Here is a 22,814-nt window from a genome sequence, read left to right as displayed (position 1 = left end):
AGTGGTGACAACTGTGAAGTATTCCTCCTCAACCGGAGGTGACCCCCTTTTTTGGTAACCATGACCGTAAAACATTGATGCCGAATGTGGTATCAATAAAACAAAATCCAACGCCGGTGCTATGCAGAAGTGGTATCAAAAATCGCTGGACTAATACAAGACGAGGAGAGGAAAATGCAAGGTGGGTTGTGTGGGTATCAGGCTGTCTAGTAGACTGATATCGCAGACACAAGCCTTGCAGGGTTCCTCGCAGGCAGGTAGTACCCGTCGTCGTAGAAGTCGGATGCAGCGATTGGTGAATCCTTCTGCTTCTGTTCGAAGGTTGGCAGCATTGTTGATGGTGGTGAAGGAGGCATCGACTCGTCCTCTGAGGACTCGTCCAAGTCCTGCTCCAGCTCTGGTGGTGGTGAGGATGTAAGAGAGTGTGAAGGTGACCTCGTCAGGGTGAGCTCGGCATAGTCCTCCTCGTCGTCATCGTCCTCCATGTCGACCTCGACGACCTCCATCCTCGGGCTCGCCATCGCGGCCATCTTGTGGTTGTTGGTGTTTGAGGGCACCCGCCTCAGGGAAACGACATCGGCCATCTCAACATCCTCGTCGTCGTCCAAGTCGCTGTCGTCAGAGTCCGAGTCTGAGTAGTCGTCCTCCTCAACGATGGTGTCGGCCCATTGGATGTGCTTGTTCTCGGCCTTCTTCTCTGGTTGTTGTTGTGCGTTCTTGACGGACTGGTTGAACCAGGACTCTTGTTCCCTCTCGGCGTCGGCAAGCTCGAGCATCAGGCTGTCGAGCAGGTTGGCGTGGCCGACGAGAAGGCGGAGGTTGTGGTCGGGCATGGCAGCCTCGTGTGAGAGCTTTGCCCGTGCCTTGTGGGCCAGGTAGTAAGTCTGGGTGAGGCTCATGGTCTTCTTCTTGATTGGGGAGGCCAGGATTGGCGAGGGGGAAACGGTTTTTGTGGCTGTGATTGTCGACATTGTGAGAGGAGAAAGAGGAGCAGGATGTCCTCTTAATGTATTGCGAGATGGTGCAATAGTGGGCGGAATTGTTGTTGTCTGTGCCAGTCGGTGACTCAAGGCCAGGCCAATACCGGTGCGGGTCCGAATTGCGGGACAGGGATGTGTAAAGTCACCGCTCGCCTCCCTGGAGTGATGTGCCCGTTGTGTGCAGGCGTAGTTGGAGAACACAGAGGGCAAAAGCCTATGTGAGGTGATGATGATGCTTGGTAGTGGAGGCAGGTTACGCTGAGTGTTGAGCAACTGACTCTTGGCTTTGAAGTCTGTTTAAACTGTTTTTGTTTGTTTGTTTGTTTGCTGGTTGGGGCTGGTGAAGAGAAAGGGACCATCAGGACTCGAGGGGATCCCAAAAGGGGAGGGAGACGATTCTTTTAATTCCTCTGGCGAAAAGACGGTCAGGCTGGGATTTTGCACGAACGCTGGCAGGACCGGGAAGCATGTAGGTACCTTTTGGAACCAGGTGGATGTACCTGTGGGTACGTACCCGTCTGGAGTCCTTGTCGGAGCCGTGGAGGGGCCCACGGGGCCCACTCGGCCTTCGTTGGTTTGGGAATCCGCAGTCAGCGGGCACAGGACATGCGCGAGGTGGCAGGGGGGTGGCTACAGGGGGGGTTTGAGGTTCTGCTCAGCAGCGCAGCAAGACGGTTAGAAATGCCACGGCGCCAGGGCGCGCGAGACGGGCTTACAAACGAAGGGCCCGACGTCGGGTTTTGGACTGGCCCCGGCCGGCCATAACAGCATCGCCCTGATGTACCGACTCCGCCCAATCTGGGTGCAATAGGTGCCAAACGGTACTCTTGACAAATGCCTGCACCGCCCTATCTCCATGCAGCCCGCCAGCCCAGCCAGTGTCAGCCAGATCCTTCACTCACCCATGGATTCGTTCATTGATTCATCCTTATTCCCCCGTCTTGACTCCGTCGGAGACAAAGGGACAACACGCAGCCACAGCAACTAGCACCTAGCACCTGGCAGGGCTGGCGGGAAGAAGGAGATTGATTACAATGCGAGCCAAGCTGTTACCAAGCGAGGCTTGGAGGACAGTCTGGACAGAGTACATGCACTCAACTGCAAGCGGTGATGACTGACTGCTCGCGCTCATCCCGTCCATCGTCCATCCTAGCCAGTCTCATCCATCCATCCTATTCAATTAATTAGTCAATCAGTCATTTTGCATACATGTACTGCACACACTGCCTGACTGCTATTACGCAGCATCGCATTGTCGTGCAGCCCCTGTCTCAAACGGATCTGATGTCTACTGTGTAATACGCAGAAGTACCTATGTAAGCAGCCCAGCAAGCCAAGCCCAAACAAAGCATACATGCTGTAGCAGTGGGTGCCTGAATCCCAATCCCAATTCCGCCCCGGGCAACTTCTCAATCCCGAATGCGAATGCCTTTGGTGTCGACAATAAACTAAACCACCGTACCCATGTACATGGCAGATCTACGTGTATCCATCTCAATCCATCAATCTCCATCCCTCATACTTTAGCTTGTAATCAATTAAATCTAATCTGCGACCGCGGGCGCATCTTCAGGCCGATGATTCATTCTGGTGCCGAGTCGCTCCGCCCCGCCCTGGACTGCATACACACACAAACTGCCGCTCCTTAGCACCACCACGACTATCATTGCCGTCGTTGTCGGCGTCGGCAGCCCGTCTCGCACATTGCTACCCTGTCGGTCGGAGTTAACTTTACGTTACTATGGTGCGGCACATCTCCAGCAGGTCGGTGCTGGCTGATTACGTGTTAGCCGTCACGGTGAGTCGACAGTCCAAGACAACGACAAGCAAGATGCATCGTCAGCACACAGTATCTGCTGCGGCTCAGACTAGGCACACTCATTCGATGCTATGCGATGTGATGCGATACGATGCCACATTATGCCATACAAGCCATGATAGATTTATGGCTGCCTGGTCAGGGTTCAGACCGTTTCAATGGTTCACGCGGTGATTAGATGATTTAGGTGATTAGAAATGATTCATCCGTGCGACTATCTCCTATGCATTCTTCCCCAGACCCAGATCTGCGCTCGTGTGATTCCTAATCAACCCCAATGCGTCTTGCAATTGTCATCACCAATCCCGTCCCCTTCAGTTAGACACCCTACCCAGCTCCAGCCTAGCTCAACCTAGCCTGAGACGACGATGACTCCTCTCCTGCTGCGCCCGGGGTTCTTTCATCTCCCCAATCTCCGCCTTTTTACCGACAATGCCACTGCCAAACTGCAGCAGCCTGATGACACACCAGCCAAGCCAAGTCGAATCAACCACACCTGCAGGTGACAGCTTACGAAAGACACACAAGGGGAAAAAAAGGTACCTCAAGTGTCGGATTCCACCCGATTCTCTTGTACCTATGGGCACCATGGCCCGCGTCCAATGCTACCCTGGCGACGGGCCCGACTGCAAATCTTCACGAGAAAATCTTCACAACGCCTAACAGGCGACAGGCCGAGCAGGGCTAGCAGTGCAAGAAAAGCGCCTTTCCAGAAAATTTGATCTGTGCATCTCCACTTCGCCATCTGGAATTTTCTTCTCGATCAGCCCAACCCGTGAGCCACAGAAAAGCCGTGCCTGATTTTTCCCCCACCCTGTCGAGCTCCACAGTGACAACGTGCAAGTCTCGAGGTACCGTAGCTGCAAGCGGAGCCAGTGCCTTTGTGTGCTGTCCCATATACTCAATCTACTGTAGGCCTCCTTAGATGGCTCCAGTCTCTTCGGCGTCTCCCGATGTAAGACGCACACAAAACAAAATACTGGGCACGTCTATGAGCTGTTCATTGCTGGGGGAATATTTGCTGAGGCTGTGATGGGAAGCGTATTGCGTGCGTACTACACGCGTGCACACTGAGCCATCATGACGAAGTGCGATACGATACGAATACGCATGCTGGTGGTCTATTAGTCTACTAGTCTACGCGCACTCAGCACAGGCGTATTCTAGCTGAGCCACGATTGCAACTCCGTTGGAACCCAAAACTCCATGTATGTGAATCCCGACCGACCCCCAATTGCGGTCGGCTGGGAGATGCGCGCTCTTTACAGCCCGAGCCCGACCAGGCAGCGAGGTTGACCGGGGGACAATGCAGTATACGTGTAAAAGACACTTCTCAGGAGCCAAGGGTTACTGCCCGGCTCCGTCCCTCACCCGGTGACTCTTCAGCCTTCACACGTGCGTTGGCACTGACGACGTAGCGCTCAGCGGAGACAGAAAAGCCGCGGATCGTCCGGTGAGCTTAGTTTTTGGCCCCAAACCTTGAGGCGCCTACAATATCTAGTCCCCCCCAGATCGCCAGCCAGGTAGGTAGTGTAGCTCGGCCTCGGCCACAACGGCTGGCCGAATGTTCATCCCGAGGCCCAGGCATGTGGGCACTCGCCGTTGGCTTGTCCCCATCACTGATTCTTCTAATCGTTCCCGCCCTGCCGGGACCCCTCGACTTCGGCTACGGCTAACTCTCGGCTACCCTAGCGTGCGACAGCGGCTCTCGTCTCTGTCTCCTGGGCCCGGTGACGAGAGACCTAGCCGACAGAGCCGTCGCGCCGGAGGGGTTCGGTTCCGGGCCGCGTTGTTGCGGTGCGGCCGACCTACCCTTCGATGTGAGCACGAAAGTGTTGATGAGAGTGAGGGCTGTGTCTGTCTGTGAGCATGATCGGGCACATCATCTTGCTGTACCGTAGACCGAATCCCGCCTGTAGCGAAGACTGGGCGTCTCACTACAGCAGACCACAACCAAGATTGAAAGGTCCATGCTGCTTTTTTTTTTTCCCTCTCACAGACCCACCTGTAGGGCTGAACGAACTGCCCGGGGGGGACGACGCACCCTCCTCCCCTCAACTGCTTGCTTACTCTACGCACTGAACCGCCTCGCAGCTCTGGCTGCTTACTGTCGTGCCTGGTGGTCCTGGATGACACCGCTCTCGCTTGTGCCCGCAGGGCAGGTCCTGCAGCTCTTAGCCCACACCGACACTCTGGTAACATGATGACCAAGGCTGTGCAGTGTGTGTATGCGGTGAGATTGGAACCGACTGAGTTATTGATCTTCGGCTGCCCCCGCGAGAGAGGCGAGCAGTGGCCGGGGATACGAATTAGGTATCCTGTATACGCGCCGGGCTCCTGCGTCTCTGCTGCAGGATACGATGCGCCGGGCGCGCCCGTGTATTTCCCTTCGCGGTGCGGCCGTCTTACTCCCTTGCTCCGGCGGTCTGGTGCAGCACCAGTGTGAAGGCCTGCCCTAAAGTCCCTCGGAAATGCATGGCCTTCATCAATGGAACCTGGCTGTGATGCTCCATGGTGTTGCGGGTAGGTCGGCAGGGCAGCCAAAAACTTGGACGATGTGCTCTGACCCGCCTCGAAGGCGCGAGGGCGAGAAGCCGACTGTCGGCTTGCCGGTGCCGGTGTGTGGGACGTGTACACACGCAACATATGCCTCAGTTACGATTGGCAGCTTCGAAACTGCGGGACGTGTCGCCGACGACGCCCGTGATGCTACGTCGAGGATCCCGAGACCTGCCGCTTGGGCGATCCTCCACATGTTCTCCCTCTGCTCTCGAAGTGGGAGTGTGATATGCCTTCACCGTCGCCTTGCAGGGTTGGAGCACATGAGTTAATTTGTGGTCTTACTCATCCCGAGCTTTCCACCCTCTTACCGTCCCGTTGGCTTTTCGTACCCTGCAGGAATGCCACACTCCCTCCATCGATTGACAACCCTGCAGGGCCACGAGGTTTGATGACCTTGGGAGGAATGTCGTATGCAAGTCAGACGGTGGCCCTGCGACACTACGTAGGGCGTACTTTTTTGTGATGCAGTATTGACCCGTGCCCGCTTCTTACCAGATCCGGTCACCGTCTCGACGGCACGTTGCCTTGGGCTGTGTAAGCCACGTCTCTGCTTCGCCCAGCTTGGGATTCGAGACAATCCTGAGAACAATCCAATCTCTTGTGTTTTCGTGTTTCGCACTGCAACGTTCATCTGCAGGTCCTTTCAATTGACTCATTTCGCAACGCAGTCGAGTTTGCAGTTTAACTCCGCTTGGCAGAATGTCGAATGTTGCTCATGTCGGCGAGTTTAGGTGATAGCTCGCGGCGTTTTCGGCGATATGGGGCAGGTAGCCAGACTGCCGATCCCTGCCTGTTTTTCTTCTTTTTTGGTCTTGGCTCTTTTTGGTACCTGGCTGATGGTACCTGGATGTTGGTACTTCGGCGCGGAATTAAAAATGCTCGGTCGGAGAGACCCACCAGTCCGGCGCGCCGGGACGATTGGCACGACTTCAACTCGTGACGCAACACAACCTCTGGCAGATCTCATGGCCAGCCGGCAATCTGGCCATGTCCTCGTCGGGACCGTTGGCTTCCCCGTGCTTAAGCAAAGCTTACTTCCGTCTTGAGACGGCGCGCTCGTACTCGGGACATGTAGTCGCACAGTTAACTTGAGATGACTTTTGCCAGTCTGTCATCGGGCTAAACATAACCCCCGACGCCGGCCACAGAGCGTGACAAGCTTCACGAGCGGGATTCAGGGCTGTTTGACCAGGTCTTAATGGCAACGTTGTTGCATATGGGCTGATGACCCGTAGTTTAGCCAATTGACATTCCACTGGCTGACACGGACACTGTTCCCCTGAGCAGCCTGGACAATGAGGAACTCTGAGTGATGCCTGCTAACTCGTAACGGCCACCGATCGTGTTATAATTCCCACTACCAAGACTTTGTTCAAACGAGCGTTGTGAGGGAGCAGGTATCACGCAGATGAGAGGACAAGCCACAGCACTCGTCACCCACCCTGCTCTTGTCAAGTTGACACGCGGTGGGCAAAGGCGGACAGCCAACCAGCCATTCCCGCTGGCACGATTCCCCAGTATCCCGAAACCGAACACCTGGTGCCGTGGCTCCACCGAGACCACATCCCGAGCCAAACCCGCCCGCCGGCCACACACACCCATCGCCCCACGGCTTTAACGTTGCTTGGCTGCACGGTGAAGACCTCGGTGAGCGTATGTATGTGTGTGATTGTACGTGTGTTTGTGTGTGTATGTCCATAGTGTGTGTCAAAAACGAGGTTGATCATCTTGGACAATAAACACTGATATGCCAGAATCTGAAAATATCCCGGCCAAGCCATTATTTCTAACGGCTTATTACCAATCACGGCAAATCCTCTCACGGTAACAAAAAGAAAAGGGCTGATGGATCTGCTCCCCTGAATCTGACGCCAGGTCCTCCCCCAGCCCTACGGCATGATCCCTGTTTCCCGCTCCTGTCCCTTTTCACCTTACCTCAGCTCAGGGGCAGGATTTCATGCGCGGTTGCGTTCCATCTTTTTCAGCCCCACGGGCGGTCGTGGTGAGTCTCATGTCTTTTTTGGGGGCCAAGAAAGGTTTGTGCGGCTCAGGTACGGAGTATGTGTTACTCCATCGACCTTCCTCAAATCTGAGCTGGTCAATGCAAGCGATAAAAGCTGGTGGGCTACCTCTCGCAGTACCTTGGACTGTGCGTCTTGTCTGGGATATGGTGCTTTCTTAGCCGCCAGCGGTCACACCAATGTCGGTTATGCCAGGTACACTGTCAAGGTCTCATGGGATTGTCTTCACATAGTTAGACTTGTCTTGGCAACAAATATCTCGATATGCTTCTGACGATGTAGATAGGGGGCAATGACAGAGAGCTCACGCCTTTGCCCTGAGCTTTACCTTGCCCCTCTTCCTCTTGCTGCCAACCTCCCTGTCCTCCTCGATGTCCAATAGGGCCTCCCGTTTCTTCTCGCTCACGGCGTTGAGCGAGTCCCTGATAACCCTGGTCTCCAAGTTGACTCCCTCCTCCTCCCACTTGACCATCTGCCGTCCCACCCGTTCCTCCACGGCCAGGACAAGGTCGACATCCCTCTGCCCCACGAATGTGACCGCGTCGCCCTTGCGCCCCGCACGGGCCGTACGTCCCACCCGGTGGATGTACACGTCCGGGTCCCGCGGGATGTCGTAGTTGATCACCATGGCCACCTCGGGGATGTCGAGACCACGGGCCGCGACGTCGGTCGCCACGAGGATGCGCGACACGCCCGCGCGGAAGCGGCTGAGGTTGTCGACGCGCTGCCGCTGCGGCAGCTTGGAGTGCAGCGAGGTGACCGGATGCTCGAGCAGGTGGAGCAGGTGGTGCAGGTACCTGGCCGTGTCGGTCCTGTTGCAGAAGATGATGGTGGGCTTGTCCTTGTTGCCGTCGGTCTGGAGGAACTCGTGCAGGTAGTGCTCGCGGTGCGTGACCGGCACCTGGAGGTGCATCTGGTTGAGCGAGGGCGGGATCGCCAGCGTCTCCGTGTCGACCTCGCACACGAAGACTGGCTGCTTGCCAGGTTTCACCGGCATCTCCTTGAGCGCACGAACCTCCGGGGTGACGGTCGCTGTGAATAGTAGCGTCTGGCGCTGAGACGATGGCGGTAGCACGTCCAGGCACTCCTCGACATCCGGCAGCATGCTCCCGGGCCCATCAGCCGCAAGCAGGCGGTCTGCTTCGTCGAGGACAAGAAACTTGACGCGTCGGAGGCCGCAGATCGTGTCCTCGCCCGAGGTGCGGATGTGGTCAGCCAGGCGGCCGGGAGTGGCGATCACGACGTGAGGACGCTCCGCCAATGCGATTGCTTGCGCCCGCATGTCGGCACCGCCTGTGATCAGCAGGGCCTTTAAAGTCTGAGGAGAAGATATGGCCTTGAACTGTTCGAACAGCTGCAGCGCCAGCTCGCTATCACCGTGGGTTCAGCGCTTGATACTCAAACGAGGTAATAGGGATGAATTGTACTTACCGCGTAGGTGTCAGTACAAGGGCGTAGATGGCGGATGGGTCCTCAGCCCATTTTTGGAGGATGGGAACTGCAAAAGCGACCGTCTTTCCCGAACCAGTCCTGCTGCCACCAATACAGTCCTTGCCCTTCAATATCTCGGGAATACAACCCTTCTGAATACCGGTAGGTCTCTTGATGGCCATGTTGGCCAAAGACTGCACCAACCAAGGACGGACGTTCAAAGAGTCAAAGGTCGTGTAAGGATCTATTGGCGCCGTAGTTCCAGATCCAACAATGACCTCTTTCGGTGTGTTCTGCACAACGCTGGGCTTAGAGACAGGCTCAACAGCAGCCGTCCGTTTAATACGCGACGACGGTGCACTGAATGAGGCTGGTGCTCGCGGCAGGTCGTCTTCGTCTTCGTCTCCATCCTCGTTTCCCTCGCGTTTCGGAGAGTGTTTGCGCCTTTTGCGAGGTGCATCGCTGTCCAGAGAGTCTGAATCCGAGTCTGCTTCCGAATTGCTTCCACTCCTGCGGTCAGCCTCGCCCTCACTCTCACTCTCGCTCTCACTTTCAGACCCATTAGCGCTGCTGTTGCTCTTGATTTCGTCGACCTCAGATTCTGACACAGAGGGCGACTCCACTACAGGGGCCTTGGCCTTGGACTTAGTCTGCACCCTGCCCATGGCCTTATTCTTCGAAGGCATATTCCTGCGTTTGGTGGTCGTCGTCTAGTCTGTGTCTGGGTATGGATGTGGATGTGAAAAAGTCACTGAAGAAAACTGAGAGTGGGTTCGATCACGCTCCACCCGGCCAATGAGGGCTGCTCCCGAGCGATCTAAGCGCAGCTAAGGCACGCCCGTTGACGCGCGCTTCAGGAACCCGGCAGTCCCCACTGGACAGTGCTACTGTAGCAAGATAGCATTCTTTGGGTTACCTCCGCTGGGACAATCTCCCTGGAAGAATCTAAGCTTTCCTCCTGGGTAAACTCGCGTAGGATAACCTCTTAAGGCCAGGTCTGCTACTTCATATAGGGTAGGGTATTAATGGGATACTACGAGATAAGCGCCAGTGTTCGAGTAGGCCTTTTCTTAGCCCTTCTCTGCTTGCTTTCATATGATACCCAAAGGTTTGGGTTTCCCTGCAAGCTTCTCTAGAGGGTGGGTCCGGCGTCGTCTCGACCCAAAGAATGTACTATCAATGCGTATTCTATGTTGCCCTGTGTGGTGCAGTTCAAGTCACGAAAAGTGCAGTATCTTTACGCATATACAGTAGGCGTGGCTTGGGAACCCCAGCTTGGTGCCAGGACAGCCACCAAGACCTAAGATCAGGGAGGGAACAAGGCCCTGCGGACGGCGTTGGGACCGTTGCGTGCTCGAGTTGAACGTAGATACTAATTAATGAGCGAAAGCGAGACGTAGAGTCGGCAAATAGTTAGGTGCTCCCTGGAGAGATACAATCGCTGGCGGCGGAGACCGAAGTCGTAAAGAGTAGATGATGGTTCGACCGAGCACCATATCCGTCCAGGTCTGTAATTTGCATGCATGGGCTGGCGATGCATCACATCCCGTCACATCTGCCAACACATGACCAGATGGCCAATGGTGCGGGATCTGCAGATGACCCCTAGCTCGATTGAGATTCAATTGCGGATCAGAGGAACCAGGGCTGCATGGCAGCATGGCCGGGTGAGAACCCGACACCTTGGACCTCTCCATCTTTTGACCCTCTCGCCAGATGAGCAGGCTCACAGGCTCGCAAGCTCGACTCGCAGAGCAACGAATGGGACGGCAAGGGTAGAGGCTATTGGATCCTTTGGTGGAGAATGGGTGGGCAAGACAGACGGCTGCTGGTGGTCAGCGGGGGAGATATGGAGCATCTGTCTCACTGTATGACGAGACTAGGCATTTGGAGTAGAGACTCGTGTGTGTTGTGTGGATAGAGGCAGCTAGATGGTGAGAATCATCAGCAATGGGCCCTTGGCCTGCTTCCTTTCATCTCTCATGTCCCATCCTGCCCCGCCTAGCCCGCAATACTTCTTGCGCGATACGTACAGGAAGCAGCAGGGATGTGCACATTGGGTCGGGCTGGCAGGCTGGGTCGAATCTGGACGATGCGATGGTGATGGGTGACGGTGATGGTAGATGATGATGATGATCGGCCAGGTGTGCATATGACAGGATTCACGACGGTATCAACAGCCGCCGGCCCAGGCTGCTGGGGAACAAGCCGTCTTGCGACAGGCTGACGGGGCGTGTGCAGGCTCCCCCTTCTGCCCCTGCCATCCCTGCAGCCCACCTCAACCCACTGTCAGGCACGTCGGATTGGGCCAAACAGCCCAACCATGGGAGAAAGTGGGAAAGCAAGCGACCCCTCCCTCACTGCCCGTCCCGCCTGCCCACTGTCTGAGGCGAGGTGGCTCCCACTTTCCCCCCCGGTCTGCCCCAGTTCTGGGCACTGAGGTCCTGAGCTCTGCGAGTCTGGGCCAGTTGCCTGTCGTGTCTCCAAGACTAGGACTCCGTGCGGTCAGCTCAGCCTGGAAACCCCCTCCACCCAACCTTGGAAAGACAGACACACCCAGGCGGACAGCAGGCGGACGGACGGACAAACACTGCTATTGCTGCTGCTGCTGCTGCACTGGAGTCAGTAGTCAGACTGTCAGCTTTTCTTTCTTTCTTTCTTTCCCCTCGACACATTTCCATTTCTGCCCAGAGACTGCCAACTTCTTTTGCACCGTTGGTTGCTGAGCCATGCAGAGCTTGGATTCTCCCCATAGCAACTTTTTGGCGCTCAATTCATGCTCCCCGGCCTAAGCCACTACCAGCCCGTCACTGGAGCCAGCCGACGTTGCATCAAATCGACCTGGATCCAGCAACCGGCTCGACTCGTCTCGACACGACACGACACGCCGTCGCCGCAGCATCCTCCATTGCGAGTCTCCTACCCAACGGACGCGTGGTCTTCTGGCCGTCCAGCTCGCGTCTGAAGTCATCGGCTGCCTCTCGCTCTGTCTTAAACTACTTGATTCTCTACGGCACCGTTGGCATTGATCGTCTGAGCTTGTGTCCCCCCTTTTTTTACCCGTCCAAGCAAGCTCTACCCCTCGCAGCGGGCTCGTTGCTTGCCCACTGCCCAGGAAAGCCTATCCAGCATCCACTCACTAGACACAGCCGCCTGGTGATTCCACCTCGGCCGAAGCTTCCCGCTCTCACCGTTGAACAAGTCTCCGCCGACCCAGAGGCTCTGCTTGCGTCCCCTGCCCCATGATGCATGAGCAAGGGAACTCTAACGGCGAGCCGGCCGCACCAGTAAGTTTTCTTTGTCCCGTCCATCCCCAATCGGCCTGAATTGTCACCCCTTTGAGCATCTCTTATATATACCAGACTGGGCCCATCTTCGTGGCTTTCAACAGCAATCAAAACACTAACTCGGTCGTTGCAGCACATGTCGAATCCACAGGAGCCACAAGCACCAATGCTCTCCCAGTCGCCGAACCCCGTACCCATGATGAACGCCCCAGCGCCTCTTCTTCGTCCCGCCATACCCGGTTCAAGAGGCAGCGGCGCCCGCACACCTCGTCTGGGGCTCGCTATACCGCCCTCTCCAAATGTCAAGCCTGTAGGCGCCGGCGGTGTTGGCCAGTCCTCACGACCACCCTTGCCCAAGCTTAACCTAGCTACTCCTATGGGCACATCCGTGGCCCCTCAAGAACACCAACCCTCGCGGGGCTCTCAACCGGGTCACAGTGCCAGTGGTGGTAGCGAGAGCAGCGCTGCACACAGCCGGACGGGTAGCTTCGGGCCGCTGGACGGCAGAGGCAGCAACCCAACGTCGGCTGGCTCGCAATATTCCGCGCTCTCCTTCGCCTCGCAATATGGTCTAGGCGGTGCAAAACCACATGGCACGCCCGACCCTGTGAGCGCCGTAGGCTCTCTATACTCGAACGCCAGCGAGGGCGGTGCCGGCATGGAGCGTGAGGGCAGTATGCACGGCTTGGAGGCTTCCTTTGATAAGATGAGCTTGGAAAAGGCTAGGACACTTGACGCAGAGGACTTGGACGACGAGGGCTGGCGGATCGTGAGCATGGAGAACCGAATCGTTGAGCTCGGCGGCCTCGGTGAGGGTGCTGGTGGCGCGGTTACGAGGTGCAAGCTTAAGGGAGGCAAGACTGTGTTTGCTCTGAAGGTAATGCTCCTGATTGCGGCCTCTGCTTTCTCTTTTCGCGCATTCACTAATCAGAAGCCCAGGTGATCACAACGAACCCCGACCCAGATGTCAAAAAACAGATCCTGCGAGAAATCAACTTCAACAAGGGCTGCGCGTCAGAGCACATCTGCAGGTATTACGGCGGTTTCCTCGAACCATCTACTGCTACCATCTCTATTGCCATGGAGTTCTGCGAGGGTGGTTCGCTCGACAGCATTTACAAGGAAGTGAAACGGCTCGGAGGCCGGACGGGCGAGAAAGTCCTAGGCAAGATTGCCGAAGGCGTGTTGCAAGGCCTGACCTACCTCGAGGCCAAGCGCATCCTCCATCGTGATATCAAGCCGTCCAACATCCTCCTCTGCCGCAACGGTGAGGTCAAGCTGTGTGACTTTGGTGTCTCTGGAGATTTCGGTACCAAGGGCGAGGCGAACACATTCATCGGCACAAGCTACTATATGGCTCCAGAGCGGATTACGGGCCAGACGTACACCATTACCTCCGACGTGTGGTCCACAGGCGTGACACTGCTTGAAGTGGCGCAGCACCGGTTCCCATTCCCGGCCGACGGCACAGAGATGCAGCCTAGGGCCGGTTTGATCGACCTGTTGACTTATATCGTGCAGCAACCCATTCCCAAACTGAAGGATGAGCCCGAGGCGGGCATCTTCTGGAGTGACAACTTCAAGCATTTCATCGAGAGCTGGTGAGTAGCTTTCTTTCAATGAGTACTGGACAGACCAACTGACCAACGTCGAACAGCTTGGAGAAGAACCCCAAGCGCCGCGGCATGCCATGGAAGATGCTAGAGCACCCATGGATGACGGAGCTCAAGACGAAACGTGTCAACATGGGCAAATACCTGTCTCAAGTATGGGGCTGGGACGATCCCAAGGGGTCAAAGTGATGAAGATTGTGCGGCGAAGGGAGATACCATTTTGCATTGGGACGAAAGCATTACATTCTGAGCAGCAAAGATGAGCGACATTTGACCGAGAAACTTTTACCAACCACACGCCATATACTACCCCAGCGGCCAAGCGCATTGCACGGGTCACTTCGAATCGATCACACCAGAACGGCCAGCATTGAAGCATTTGGAAATCACATAGCGCGAGCCTCTGGCATTGACAAACATGATCCGCATCTTGGATAGGCCAGCAACCATTCACACTACCTACCTCATTAATTGCTGAGGCCCTTGGATTGGACAGGATCGCCACGCGGAAGGAGATTGGTACAGCCTCTGCAACAAAAAGCGAGAGATACTGGGAGTGAGGCAGAACCGTAGGTGGCCTGGATACTTGAACAAACAAATTCCAAAAAAAAAAAATTCCACGCAGGAATAGGGAGGCTCACAGGATCACGGAGTCATGAGTGGGAATGGAAAGATATATTCAAAGTTTGTGCCTGCTATCTTGCTGTGAAGTCCATGACCGAACACCGAATTCGACTTGCCCCTTGTGGTGAGCCAGTGCCACGGCCACTATCACACATGCTCTCACTGCAAGGTCATGAGCTCAATGGCCTATACCCTCCCCAAGTTCAGCACACCAACAAACACATCTCCTGGATATTTGCAAGAGCAGCTCAGGGGTTAGTGTCTCTGGTGACGACAGCTGTACATTGTTTCCTATCTTTGTCCACTTCGTGATTCTCTCTTATCCTACATCAATGGTTCGGTGAAGCTTTTGGGGTATCTAATCAAACAACCTACCCAGGAGAACACAAGTTGTCCATCACGCCAAGCCAGACCATGTTCGAGTGTACCTTGGGGGTTTAAGTTCCAGACACACACTTTTGACCCCAATGATGAAGTCCTTCCAAGCCGTAAAATCTCCCAACAACAGGCCCTTGCCCTGTTCAATCACTAATCATTGGAAATTGAGACGAGCCAGATTCAAAACGAGCCGCTGCCAGCGACCAATTAGAAACTCATTTGATACATCCTGCAGAACCCACTTCGAGCTCCGAGTCAGAAGCAGGGAGTCCAGACCAAACCAAAGTTGAGGAACCGAGTGATGTGCAGGCGGGTAGTGGAGATCCCTGAGACCAACGATATCCGTCGGAGTTTTCAAGAAGGGGATGTACTGATCGTAGCCCCCGCATCATTGGAAGTAGTGTGATCCATAACATGTTGTCGACCCTCGAGTCATTTGCACAGGACCGTGGTCGCCTGTGCTTGGTTGTGCAAAGAAGGACAAAAGAAACCATGAAGACTGTTAGTGTGGCTTTGATCAAGTCATCGCGAATGCCTATGAAGAGACAATAGTAAAAGAAATCGGAATGTTGAAGCACAGTTATGTGATGTGCTGTTGGAATATTCTTCAAGACGGGTTGAGGGGGCTGCCCTCCTTCTCCGGCTCAACCTCAGCCATGAGCTCACGGAGAACAACTGTTGCGTAGGCGCTGGAGTTCAGGGAGAACTCAAGGATGACCGCAATTTTGATCGTGCTCTCATCCACTCCTGACAGATCTTTCTGGGTGAAAGACTCAACAGCCTGACTGCTCATTCGGTCGTCAGGTCTCTTCTTGAACCACTCTGCTTTGGGTAGAGCCGATGCAGGTGTTGACTCCTTCTCGATAGAAGCGTCCTGTATGCCAGCACCTCTCTCGGAACCACTGCTGTTGGGGCGACTTGCAGTTTTGGAAGTCTCTGGACCCTCGGCCGCTGCCGCCGTCTTCGTCGAGGGTATTGCTAAGGCGGGATCCTGCAGGTGTTTATTAAGTGCCTTCATCGCGAGTGCATTCTGGAGGGCCAAAGCCTCAGGCGTGGGCACTTCGGCTTTGGCACACGGTGCTAGGAGCTCAGATTTGGGCGTCTTTGGTGTAGCTGCGAAGCCAGCATTGCCAGACTCCGGGACAGTTGGCTGGCGATCAGGCGCCACAGGCTTCGCTGGCTGCTTGCCCTCACCTTCAGTATCATCAGCGAAGAGGGGTGCGCCTCCGCTGGAAGCTGTAGATCGCGCAGGTTCCTCGGACTGCGACTCCACAGGAAGAACCTCATGCTTAGTCTTAATTCTCTTGAGACTGCCATCCTCGGATCGCTGCACCCAGACTTCGTTGACACGAGGTTCAACCTCTGGGTTCTCTTTCATTTGGCGACGGCGCTCTGCATCGATTTTGTCATCTTGCACTGCGGGATTCGCCGCGAAAGTATTCCAACCGATGGTGGCGGCCAGCCCCTCTGGATCTTTGGTGATCTCCTGGGCCTTCAGCTCAGCCTTGCGCTGCTCGATAAGATTGGCATCGGTCGGCCGCATCTGCTCGTTATCGTCCGTGTAGGTACGAACTTCCCACTTTGGCTCTCCAATGAATCTGCCTACGATATGGCGGTAAGCCCCACTAAGACTGAAGTCCTTCTTCGCTCGGCGCATCTGGTGGGGATTCAGTCGACCATTCTCCGGCCTCGACATGAACTCGACATAAAACTCGCCGGTGTCATTGTCCGGGTAGATGACGTCGTAGCCAGGGCAGGGTAGCACAAGGTCGAAGACGGTAAACTTGCCACTCTGGACCTCGGCCTCGGTGAGATGCCGGGCCCTCTGGAACTGAGGCTCATCAGATGCCTGTGCATCACCTCCGTCCTCGGCCACCTCGACAGCCGCTTTCTCCGAGGTGACCAACACCAAATCTCCAGGAATCACCTTGGATCCGTACTTAGCCCAACGATGAGAGACGGCATGGTTCCAGACATATGATTGGTAGGCATGAAGATACAAGTTCCGCATTCCGCGTGTGATGGTGAGGATTGCGCCCTGGGGATCACGCGGGTTCTTAGCAAGGTGACTGATGACGTTCATCTCCGAGCCGAAGCGCTTTGGCATGTATTGAAGCGCTGCCTTTGCATTCTTGGTTGTCTTCCACTGAATAATGGCACGGACGCGGTTGATCTCATCTCGATTTGCCGGAGTTTCCTCAACAGAGCCAGACATCACTTGGCTCATGTACTCCGCATCGACGTGAAGAATTCCGTCAATTACGGCATCATAGTCTTCCATCAACAACATCTTGCCGAGCTCGTGTGTTCCGACAAAATGGGTGCCGAATCGCTGGAGACCAAAGTAGTTGATGAAACCATATTTTGCCATTTCAGAGACAGCAAACTCAACAGCCTGAGTGGTCATTTGAACCCGACGCTTAAGCGAGCACCCTTGACCACGGCTGACAGAGATATTCTTGACAGTGATCTTAAACTCATTGCCGCCATGATCGCCGAGCTGTATGGGGTACTTGCTGTACTTGTAGTCACCCATCTTGATGGCAGGAATCAGGCTGTTGAGAAAATCAAGAGTCTGGTGCTTGGCTCGGAAGACGCTGATGCGCTGGACGGTGGCTGCACGCCGGTCCTTGGTGCCAGCGAAGCCAAAGTTGTTCGCCTTGACCTTGAGCATACGGGCAATCTGGTTGACGGCGTCCATGGTATCTTTGTTCTCCTTATAAAGGGTGAAGTGAAGGTAGTCGCCGCCCATCTTCTTGAACGAAGGCTGGGTAGAACGATGCCGCTGGCCACCAGCGCGGGAGTTCTTCGTGAAGGGGTTAGCGGGAACAGCAGTGATTATTCCATCGCTTCCCGTCTCTGTTTCTAGTCGCGATTGAAAGATGCGACGAATTTCCTAGGCTGTTGTTAGTCATGATCTGGATCTAAGTCACTGATTCTTACTTGATGAATTTTCCCTCGCTGGGAACGCTCCATGGGAGGAAACTTGACAGAATTGGTCCTAGGATCAAGTCGAGTTTTGCCAGCTTTGCCGACAGTCTCATAAAGATTCTTCAGCGCTTGTGTGGTGGGCTCATCCAGGAGGCCGCAGAGAGTTTTCAGGTCCTCGTCGCTGACCTGGGGGGACGAAGAATCACTTGTGGACGCCGGAGCATCACCTGTAGGGGCCTGAGTGGTGTCACGCTGGGGTCTTTGGTGATATTCTCCAGGAATATGGACGTCCTGTACAGCAGTCAGCTACCTATTTCTCAGAAGTTGGCGAGGTGAATTAACTTACTGTGTCCGTAGGCCTGGCACCCAGGTTGTAATCTGAGAGATGGAGGACCTCACCATTCTTCTGGATTTCGTTCACAAGAAAATCAGTGAATCTAAGTTTTTTTTAGTTAGCTTCAGATTCGCAGCTACAGTGACAGGTGAGGCCGAATGGGCGTGAGTGAAGGCTGCACGATCCCGTCGGAGGCACCATAAGCTGTGGTCAAGCAATAACAGCATTCACATACCTCTTGCGAACGTCACCATGCCAGCCATGATTTTGAGGAGAGCAGAAGTAAAGAAGTCCCAACTTCTTCTCTGAAGCAGCACGAACAGAAGGCATGTAGTTCATTGGCTGGTTTGGGTTGTGGGGCTGCTGTGCTGCGTGATGAGGTCGATCATGATGACGATTTTGATTGCGAAAAGACTGCTGATGGGTGTCTGTATCCTGGAAGGACTGAGAGGTCTGCTGTGGAGGGCTGGCCATTTTGAATTGTTTCTGAGGCAAAGCTCTCGCAGGGCAACGAGTGTGATGAGTGTATCAAGGCCAAAGAAAGTTGAGGTGTGTGATGCTGAGAGCAATAGGCCTCTCGAGCTGCGAAATGGAGTGGTCCTGGTCTCGTGACAGCAACTCGAGATCAAGCGATCATCGATGCGTGGAGGACGTGTCTAAAGGATCGGACGCCACTGCAAAGTCGGCCGTGTGAAGCTGGTGTTCCAAGTGAGAGGGACCGGTTGATCTTCAGTTGGTGGGTTTGTCAATTGAACGGACCCTGACTTTTTGGAAGCGAGGCTTCTGATGCCCCTCCAAAAAGTTCTTATCGATAAGATCCACAGGCGCCTAGCGTGAAAAGTACCCAGGCACCTCGGCGCCTGTTTAGACAGCCAGGTACAGCCGACAGGGGTCCCAAATGTTCGGGTACAGCTTTACTAGTACATTGGCTTCCTTCCAGTGAATCTCCTTTGGGATAGCCTCCTCTGGAATGACATCCTATGGGACAATTTCAAGTGGGACAACTGACTACATCCTATAGGACAACATATTATGGTATAATCTTCCATGGGATAACTTTTGAGATAGTATCTACCTAGGTAGGAGTTGTCTGTCCTTCTAATCCCTTCCTATATACTCTCAAGGATCTGGTCAACACTGGGGGTTCTTACAAACGTGTGAAGATGAATTGGGTAATAATCACCAGCTTTGTCCACATTAAGGGCAGGTGCTGGCGCATGATGTTTGTACACATGATATGCTGTGTAAGTGGAGAGTGAAAACAAGCTTACCGCATTTGCCTGGCCAAGCAGCTTGCTCTCATAAGCGCCATGCGTCGAGAAATCGGGGCCACTCGCACATCAAGCCTCCGCAGCCACAGAGCCTTTGGTCTTTGCCTTGACTTGTTTCTACCAGGTTCGTTAGAATCTTTGGTTTAACAGTCCCCGATGTCTGGAGCATCGTCTCCTCTACCGCCCTCGGATGGATTTACAACGCTGGACCCTGTCAGCCCATACCACCCGACTTAGCTGCCTGGGTATCGTCACACCCGCTATAACCCTGTCGCAACCCTGATCCTTGCCACTGCATCTTCTGGGTCATACTTTAAGTAGGTAGTTTCTTCCCCGAGTTCACGATTGTTCCTTCGCCAGAGTGGAGAGCGCAAGCTCCTGTTGAAGGGCAAGCATGGACTCGTCGAAGCCAGGACTGGATCTGGAGAAAGAGTTGACGTGCTCGGTGAGTCCTCTCCTCTGTCTCAATCGCCTTCCCGTCGTGTCCCCGCAGCAGCACCGCTTCTAACCACCGCCCGAGTCAGATCTGCACCGAGCTCCTCTATCACCCTCTTACGCTTCTAGACTGTCTGCACACCTTCTGTGGCGCCTGTTTGAAGGACTGGTTCACATGGCAAGCCCACGCAGCGGAGAATGCCCCCGACCCTCCGGCCCCCGGGACTTCGGTCTTCACCTGCCCATCATGCCGGGCACCGGTGCGAGACACGAGACACAACGCCACTGTTGCGTCACTCCTGGATATGGTGCTCGTCGCACATCCCGAGAAGGCAAAACCAGCCTCTGAGAAAGAAGAGATGGATGCCAAGTACAGGCCAGGGGACGGCGTGCTCCCCAAATTGAACATCCCGGAACGAACCGCCGAACAACTACGATTGGAGGAGCGGGAGAGGAACCTCATCGAATCAGTGCGGGAGATGAGCCTACTCGAGGCTGTGAATGGTGAGGCATCTGCTTCGAGGTCGCGCCAGCATGGGTCAGGAAGTAGGTCCAGGAACGGCAGCTCACATCGGACGAGAGATACAAGTGCGACTAGGACCGGCGATGTTCGGTCTCGAGAGCGGCAGCATCGTCGGAGGCCCACCACAGAGAGAGACTCGAGCCTCAGGACAGAGCATAACGCGAGGCTGTCACCCGATCACCTAGGATCTAGGTCTGAACACAGCCGGAACAGTAGCAACGAATCTAGGCGGAGGAATGACGACTTGAGGGAAAGACAGAGACGACAGATAGAGCATCAGTCGTCGCTTCGTTCCCTCATCAGCTCTTCAGATGGAGCTGACATAGATATGGAGCGGGAGGTGGAGGAATTCGCCCGGCAAATCCAGCAAGAAGGCTTGTTGGATGGCCTGGACCTCGAGAACATTGACCTGATTAACAACGATGAGCTGAGCCGTAAGATCACTGAGGCATATCGAAGGCGTCAGCGAGAAAGAGAAAGGCTCCGTCATGAGGCAGCAGAACGGAGTCGGGCCACTTCACGAAGTTCCCATAACGGGCCGTCTGATCCCAGGCCTCAGCTTGGTGTCGCCTCGAGATCGGCGAATCGACAAACAGAGCACCACTCAAGATCGGCGAGTGCCACAAGTCAGTCCGAGGAGCGCAGCAGACCGCCTATATCCTCACGCTCCACCCACTTAGAGGTTCACGAGCAAAGAAGGCGTCGGAGAGCCGCCAGCGGAAGCAGAGACAGGAGCTCAACCTTGCCAGTGGGCCCTACGCAGCCAGAGATCAGGGTAGGAGCTCGGTCCCAGACGGACTTGGATGCGAGATCAAACAGTTTGAACGCGTCTTCCAGGAGACCAGTTATCGCGGATGGGCGAAGTGCGAGTACATCAGACGTCCCAAGCAGCAGCCAAGTCCTCGTACAGTCGCCACCTTCAACAGCTCTGCCTTTCAGTGCGCGAGCCAATGGCCTTAACATATTCCAGTCACAAGAACGCACCACCTCTGAGGCGAGTTCCAGCTCAAACAGGCAAAGACCTGCTGATATTGTCTTTGCACCACCACCAAGCTCCACTCCCACTCAACCCAACCAAAACCTACTAGCATCCCCGCCCTCAAGCTCTGGTCATCAAAAAAATCGGGCGTCGCTCTTCGCGGAGCCTGCGATAACGTGTGACCGGTGCCGCCGGGATCATATAGAGTACGAGCTGCATTACAACTGCGCGGAATGTAAACACGGTGACTGGAATATCTGTCTCCAATGCTATCGTGAGGGCAAAGGCTGCCTGCATTGGTTGGGATTCGGATATAGCGCATTTAATCGCTGGGAAAGGCTGCGCAGATCCGATCCTTCCCTGCCGGAGCCACACAAGCTCATGGCGAGTCGATTTCTTCAACCTACAGCCATGGTGGCATCCGCAGCCGAAGACAGGAAGGCGTGGTCGACTGAAGACCCATACGAGCGTCTTCAAAGTGGGACCTTCTGCGCGCTCTGCTTCACGTGGTCGAATGATTGCTACTGGCGTTGCGACGTCTGCAATGAAGGAGATTGGTAAGGAGCTTCCGGATACAGTTCTATCCCCTTTCAAGAAAACTCTGCCATCTTTGGTCTGCTTGACTACTTGCGTTGAGGGCCGCAGCCTCTGAGATAGGCTATGGGCACATGGTCGTCTAGTTCTTCCCATTTTTGAATGCTTCTTTATCAGTGCTTTCATAGCTAACTCTGAAATGCTGTAGGGGTTTTTGCAACGACTGCGTAAACCAAGGGCGCTCGTGCACGCATGCCCTTCTCCCGCTGGCTCATCGGTTTGCCCTCCACTCTCCTGGGTCGCCGCCACCAAGTCCTCGCTCGCCGTCGCGCCCGACATCCGCGACCATGATGGTGGGCTTGAACGCTACCAGCATCGGTCCGTTCAAAGTCATGACTTTTATTACCACGTGCGATGTCTGCAGAATGCCGATCGCACCCACGCAGAGCCGCTTCCACTGCTTCGCGTGTGTCAGCTCGATAGTGCCGGATTCTAGGCCTGGGGACTATGACATATGCGAGCAATGCTACCACTCTCTGGCCTCGAATGGTACTATCAGCCCAGAGAATGGTCCGTCTGGCTGGAGGCGGTGTCTTCAAGGCCATCGGATGGTAGTGGTGGGTTTCCAGGACGGCAACGGGGGCCAGAAGCGCTTCACCGTGCATGATCTGGTTGGCGGCCGGCGGCTGCAGGTCGAGGCAGTTCCGGAGGAGACAGGCCTGCAGCGATGGGTTTGGTATGAAGGCGACCACAAGCGAGAGAGGCTCGTCGCCAAGGACGTGGCCCAAAGTATAGATGCGAGCGACACTTCTTTCCCACCTGATGGTGGGTTTGGCCTGAAAGCCTGCGCGCGGTGGGCCTGGTACCCCAGCCCCGAGAATAATGATGAGCTCCTCTTTCCAAAGGGGGCGGATATCACAGAAATTGAGGATGCGAACGGGGAGTGGTATCACGGAGCATACATGGGTTCCAAGGGCCTATTTCCGGCGCCGTATGTGCGATTATTGGAGTAATGAGCGAGATGAGCATGACGGGAAATGGGAGCATTTGGCCGGAAGGCAATAACATGAGAATGACTTCATGATGATGAGC

General features: G+C 55.1%; 6 protein-coding genes across 6 annotated transcripts; 3 read left to right on the top strand and 3 right to left on the bottom strand.

Annotated features, from left to right (window-relative positions):
• Positions 1 to 206: 206 nt before the first annotated feature.
• J7T55_009264 (uncharacterized protein) lies at positions 207 to 971 on the bottom strand (the record flags this gene model as incomplete). The annotated part of the gene is made up of 1 exon (XM_053142212.1): positions 207 to 971. The coding sequence occupies one exon, from the start codon at positions 969 to 971 to the stop codon at positions 207 to 209; it is 765 nt and encodes a 254-aa protein (XP_052995105.1).
• Positions 972 to 7,686: 6,715 nt separating this feature from the next.
• J7T55_009263 (tp-dependent rna helicase dbp8) lies at positions 7,687 to 9,499 on the bottom strand (the record flags this gene model as incomplete). The annotated part of the gene is made up of 2 exons (XM_053142211.1): positions 7,687 to 8,752; positions 8,814 to 9,499. The coding sequence occupies 2 exons, from the start codon at positions 9,497 to 9,499 to the stop codon at positions 7,687 to 7,689; spliced, it is 1,752 nt and encodes a 583-aa protein (XP_052995104.1).
• Positions 9,500 to 12,058: 2,559 nt separating this feature from the next.
• Positions 12,059 to 13,902, top strand: J7T55_009262 (MAP kinase kinase MKK1/SSP32; the record flags this gene model as incomplete). The annotated part of the gene is made up of 4 exons (XM_053142210.1): positions 12,059 to 12,100; positions 12,234 to 12,977; positions 13,040 to 13,701; positions 13,758 to 13,902. The coding sequence occupies 4 exons, from the start codon at positions 12,059 to 12,061 to the stop codon at positions 13,900 to 13,902; spliced, it is 1,593 nt and encodes a 530-aa protein (XP_052995103.1).
• Positions 13,903 to 15,322: 1,420 nt separating this feature from the next.
• J7T55_009261 (pseudouridine synthase TruD/Pus7) lies at positions 15,323 to 18,454 on the bottom strand (the record flags this gene model as incomplete). The annotated part of the gene is made up of 4 exons (XM_053142209.1): positions 15,323 to 17,521; positions 17,659 to 17,937; positions 17,993 to 18,083; positions 18,216 to 18,454. The coding sequence occupies 4 exons, from the start codon at positions 18,452 to 18,454 to the stop codon at positions 15,323 to 15,325; spliced, it is 2,808 nt and encodes a 935-aa protein (XP_052995102.1).
• A 1,191-nt stretch (positions 18,455 to 19,645) lies between these two features.
• J7T55_009260 (uncharacterized protein) lies at positions 19,646 to 21,169 on the top strand (the record flags this gene model as incomplete). The annotated part of the gene is made up of 3 exons (XM_053142208.1): positions 19,646 to 19,696; positions 19,776 to 20,643; positions 20,769 to 21,169. The coding sequence occupies 3 exons, from the start codon at positions 19,646 to 19,648 to the stop codon at positions 21,167 to 21,169; spliced, it is 1,320 nt and encodes a 439-aa protein (XP_052995101.1).
• Positions 21,170 to 21,599: 430 nt separating this feature from the next.
• On the top strand, positions 21,600 to 22,735 carry J7T55_009259 (uncharacterized protein; the record flags this gene model as incomplete). Its single annotated transcript, XM_053142206.1, has 2 exons — positions 21,600 to 21,745; positions 21,931 to 22,735. The coding sequence occupies 2 exons, from the start codon at positions 21,600 to 21,602 to the stop codon at positions 22,733 to 22,735; spliced, it is 951 nt and encodes a 316-aa protein (XP_052995100.1).
• Positions 22,736 to 22,814: the final 79 nt, after the last annotated feature.

The sequence above is a fragment of the Diaporthe amygdali genome, assembly GCF_026229845.1.
Source record: "Diaporthe amygdali strain CAA958 chromosome Unknown NODE_10_length_1141467_cov_65_626103, whole genome shotgun sequence".
NCBI lineage: Eukaryota > Fungi > Ascomycota > Sordariomycetes > Diaporthales > Diaporthaceae > Diaporthe > Diaporthe amygdali.
This window is presented reverse-complemented; position numbering and strand designations above follow the sequence as displayed.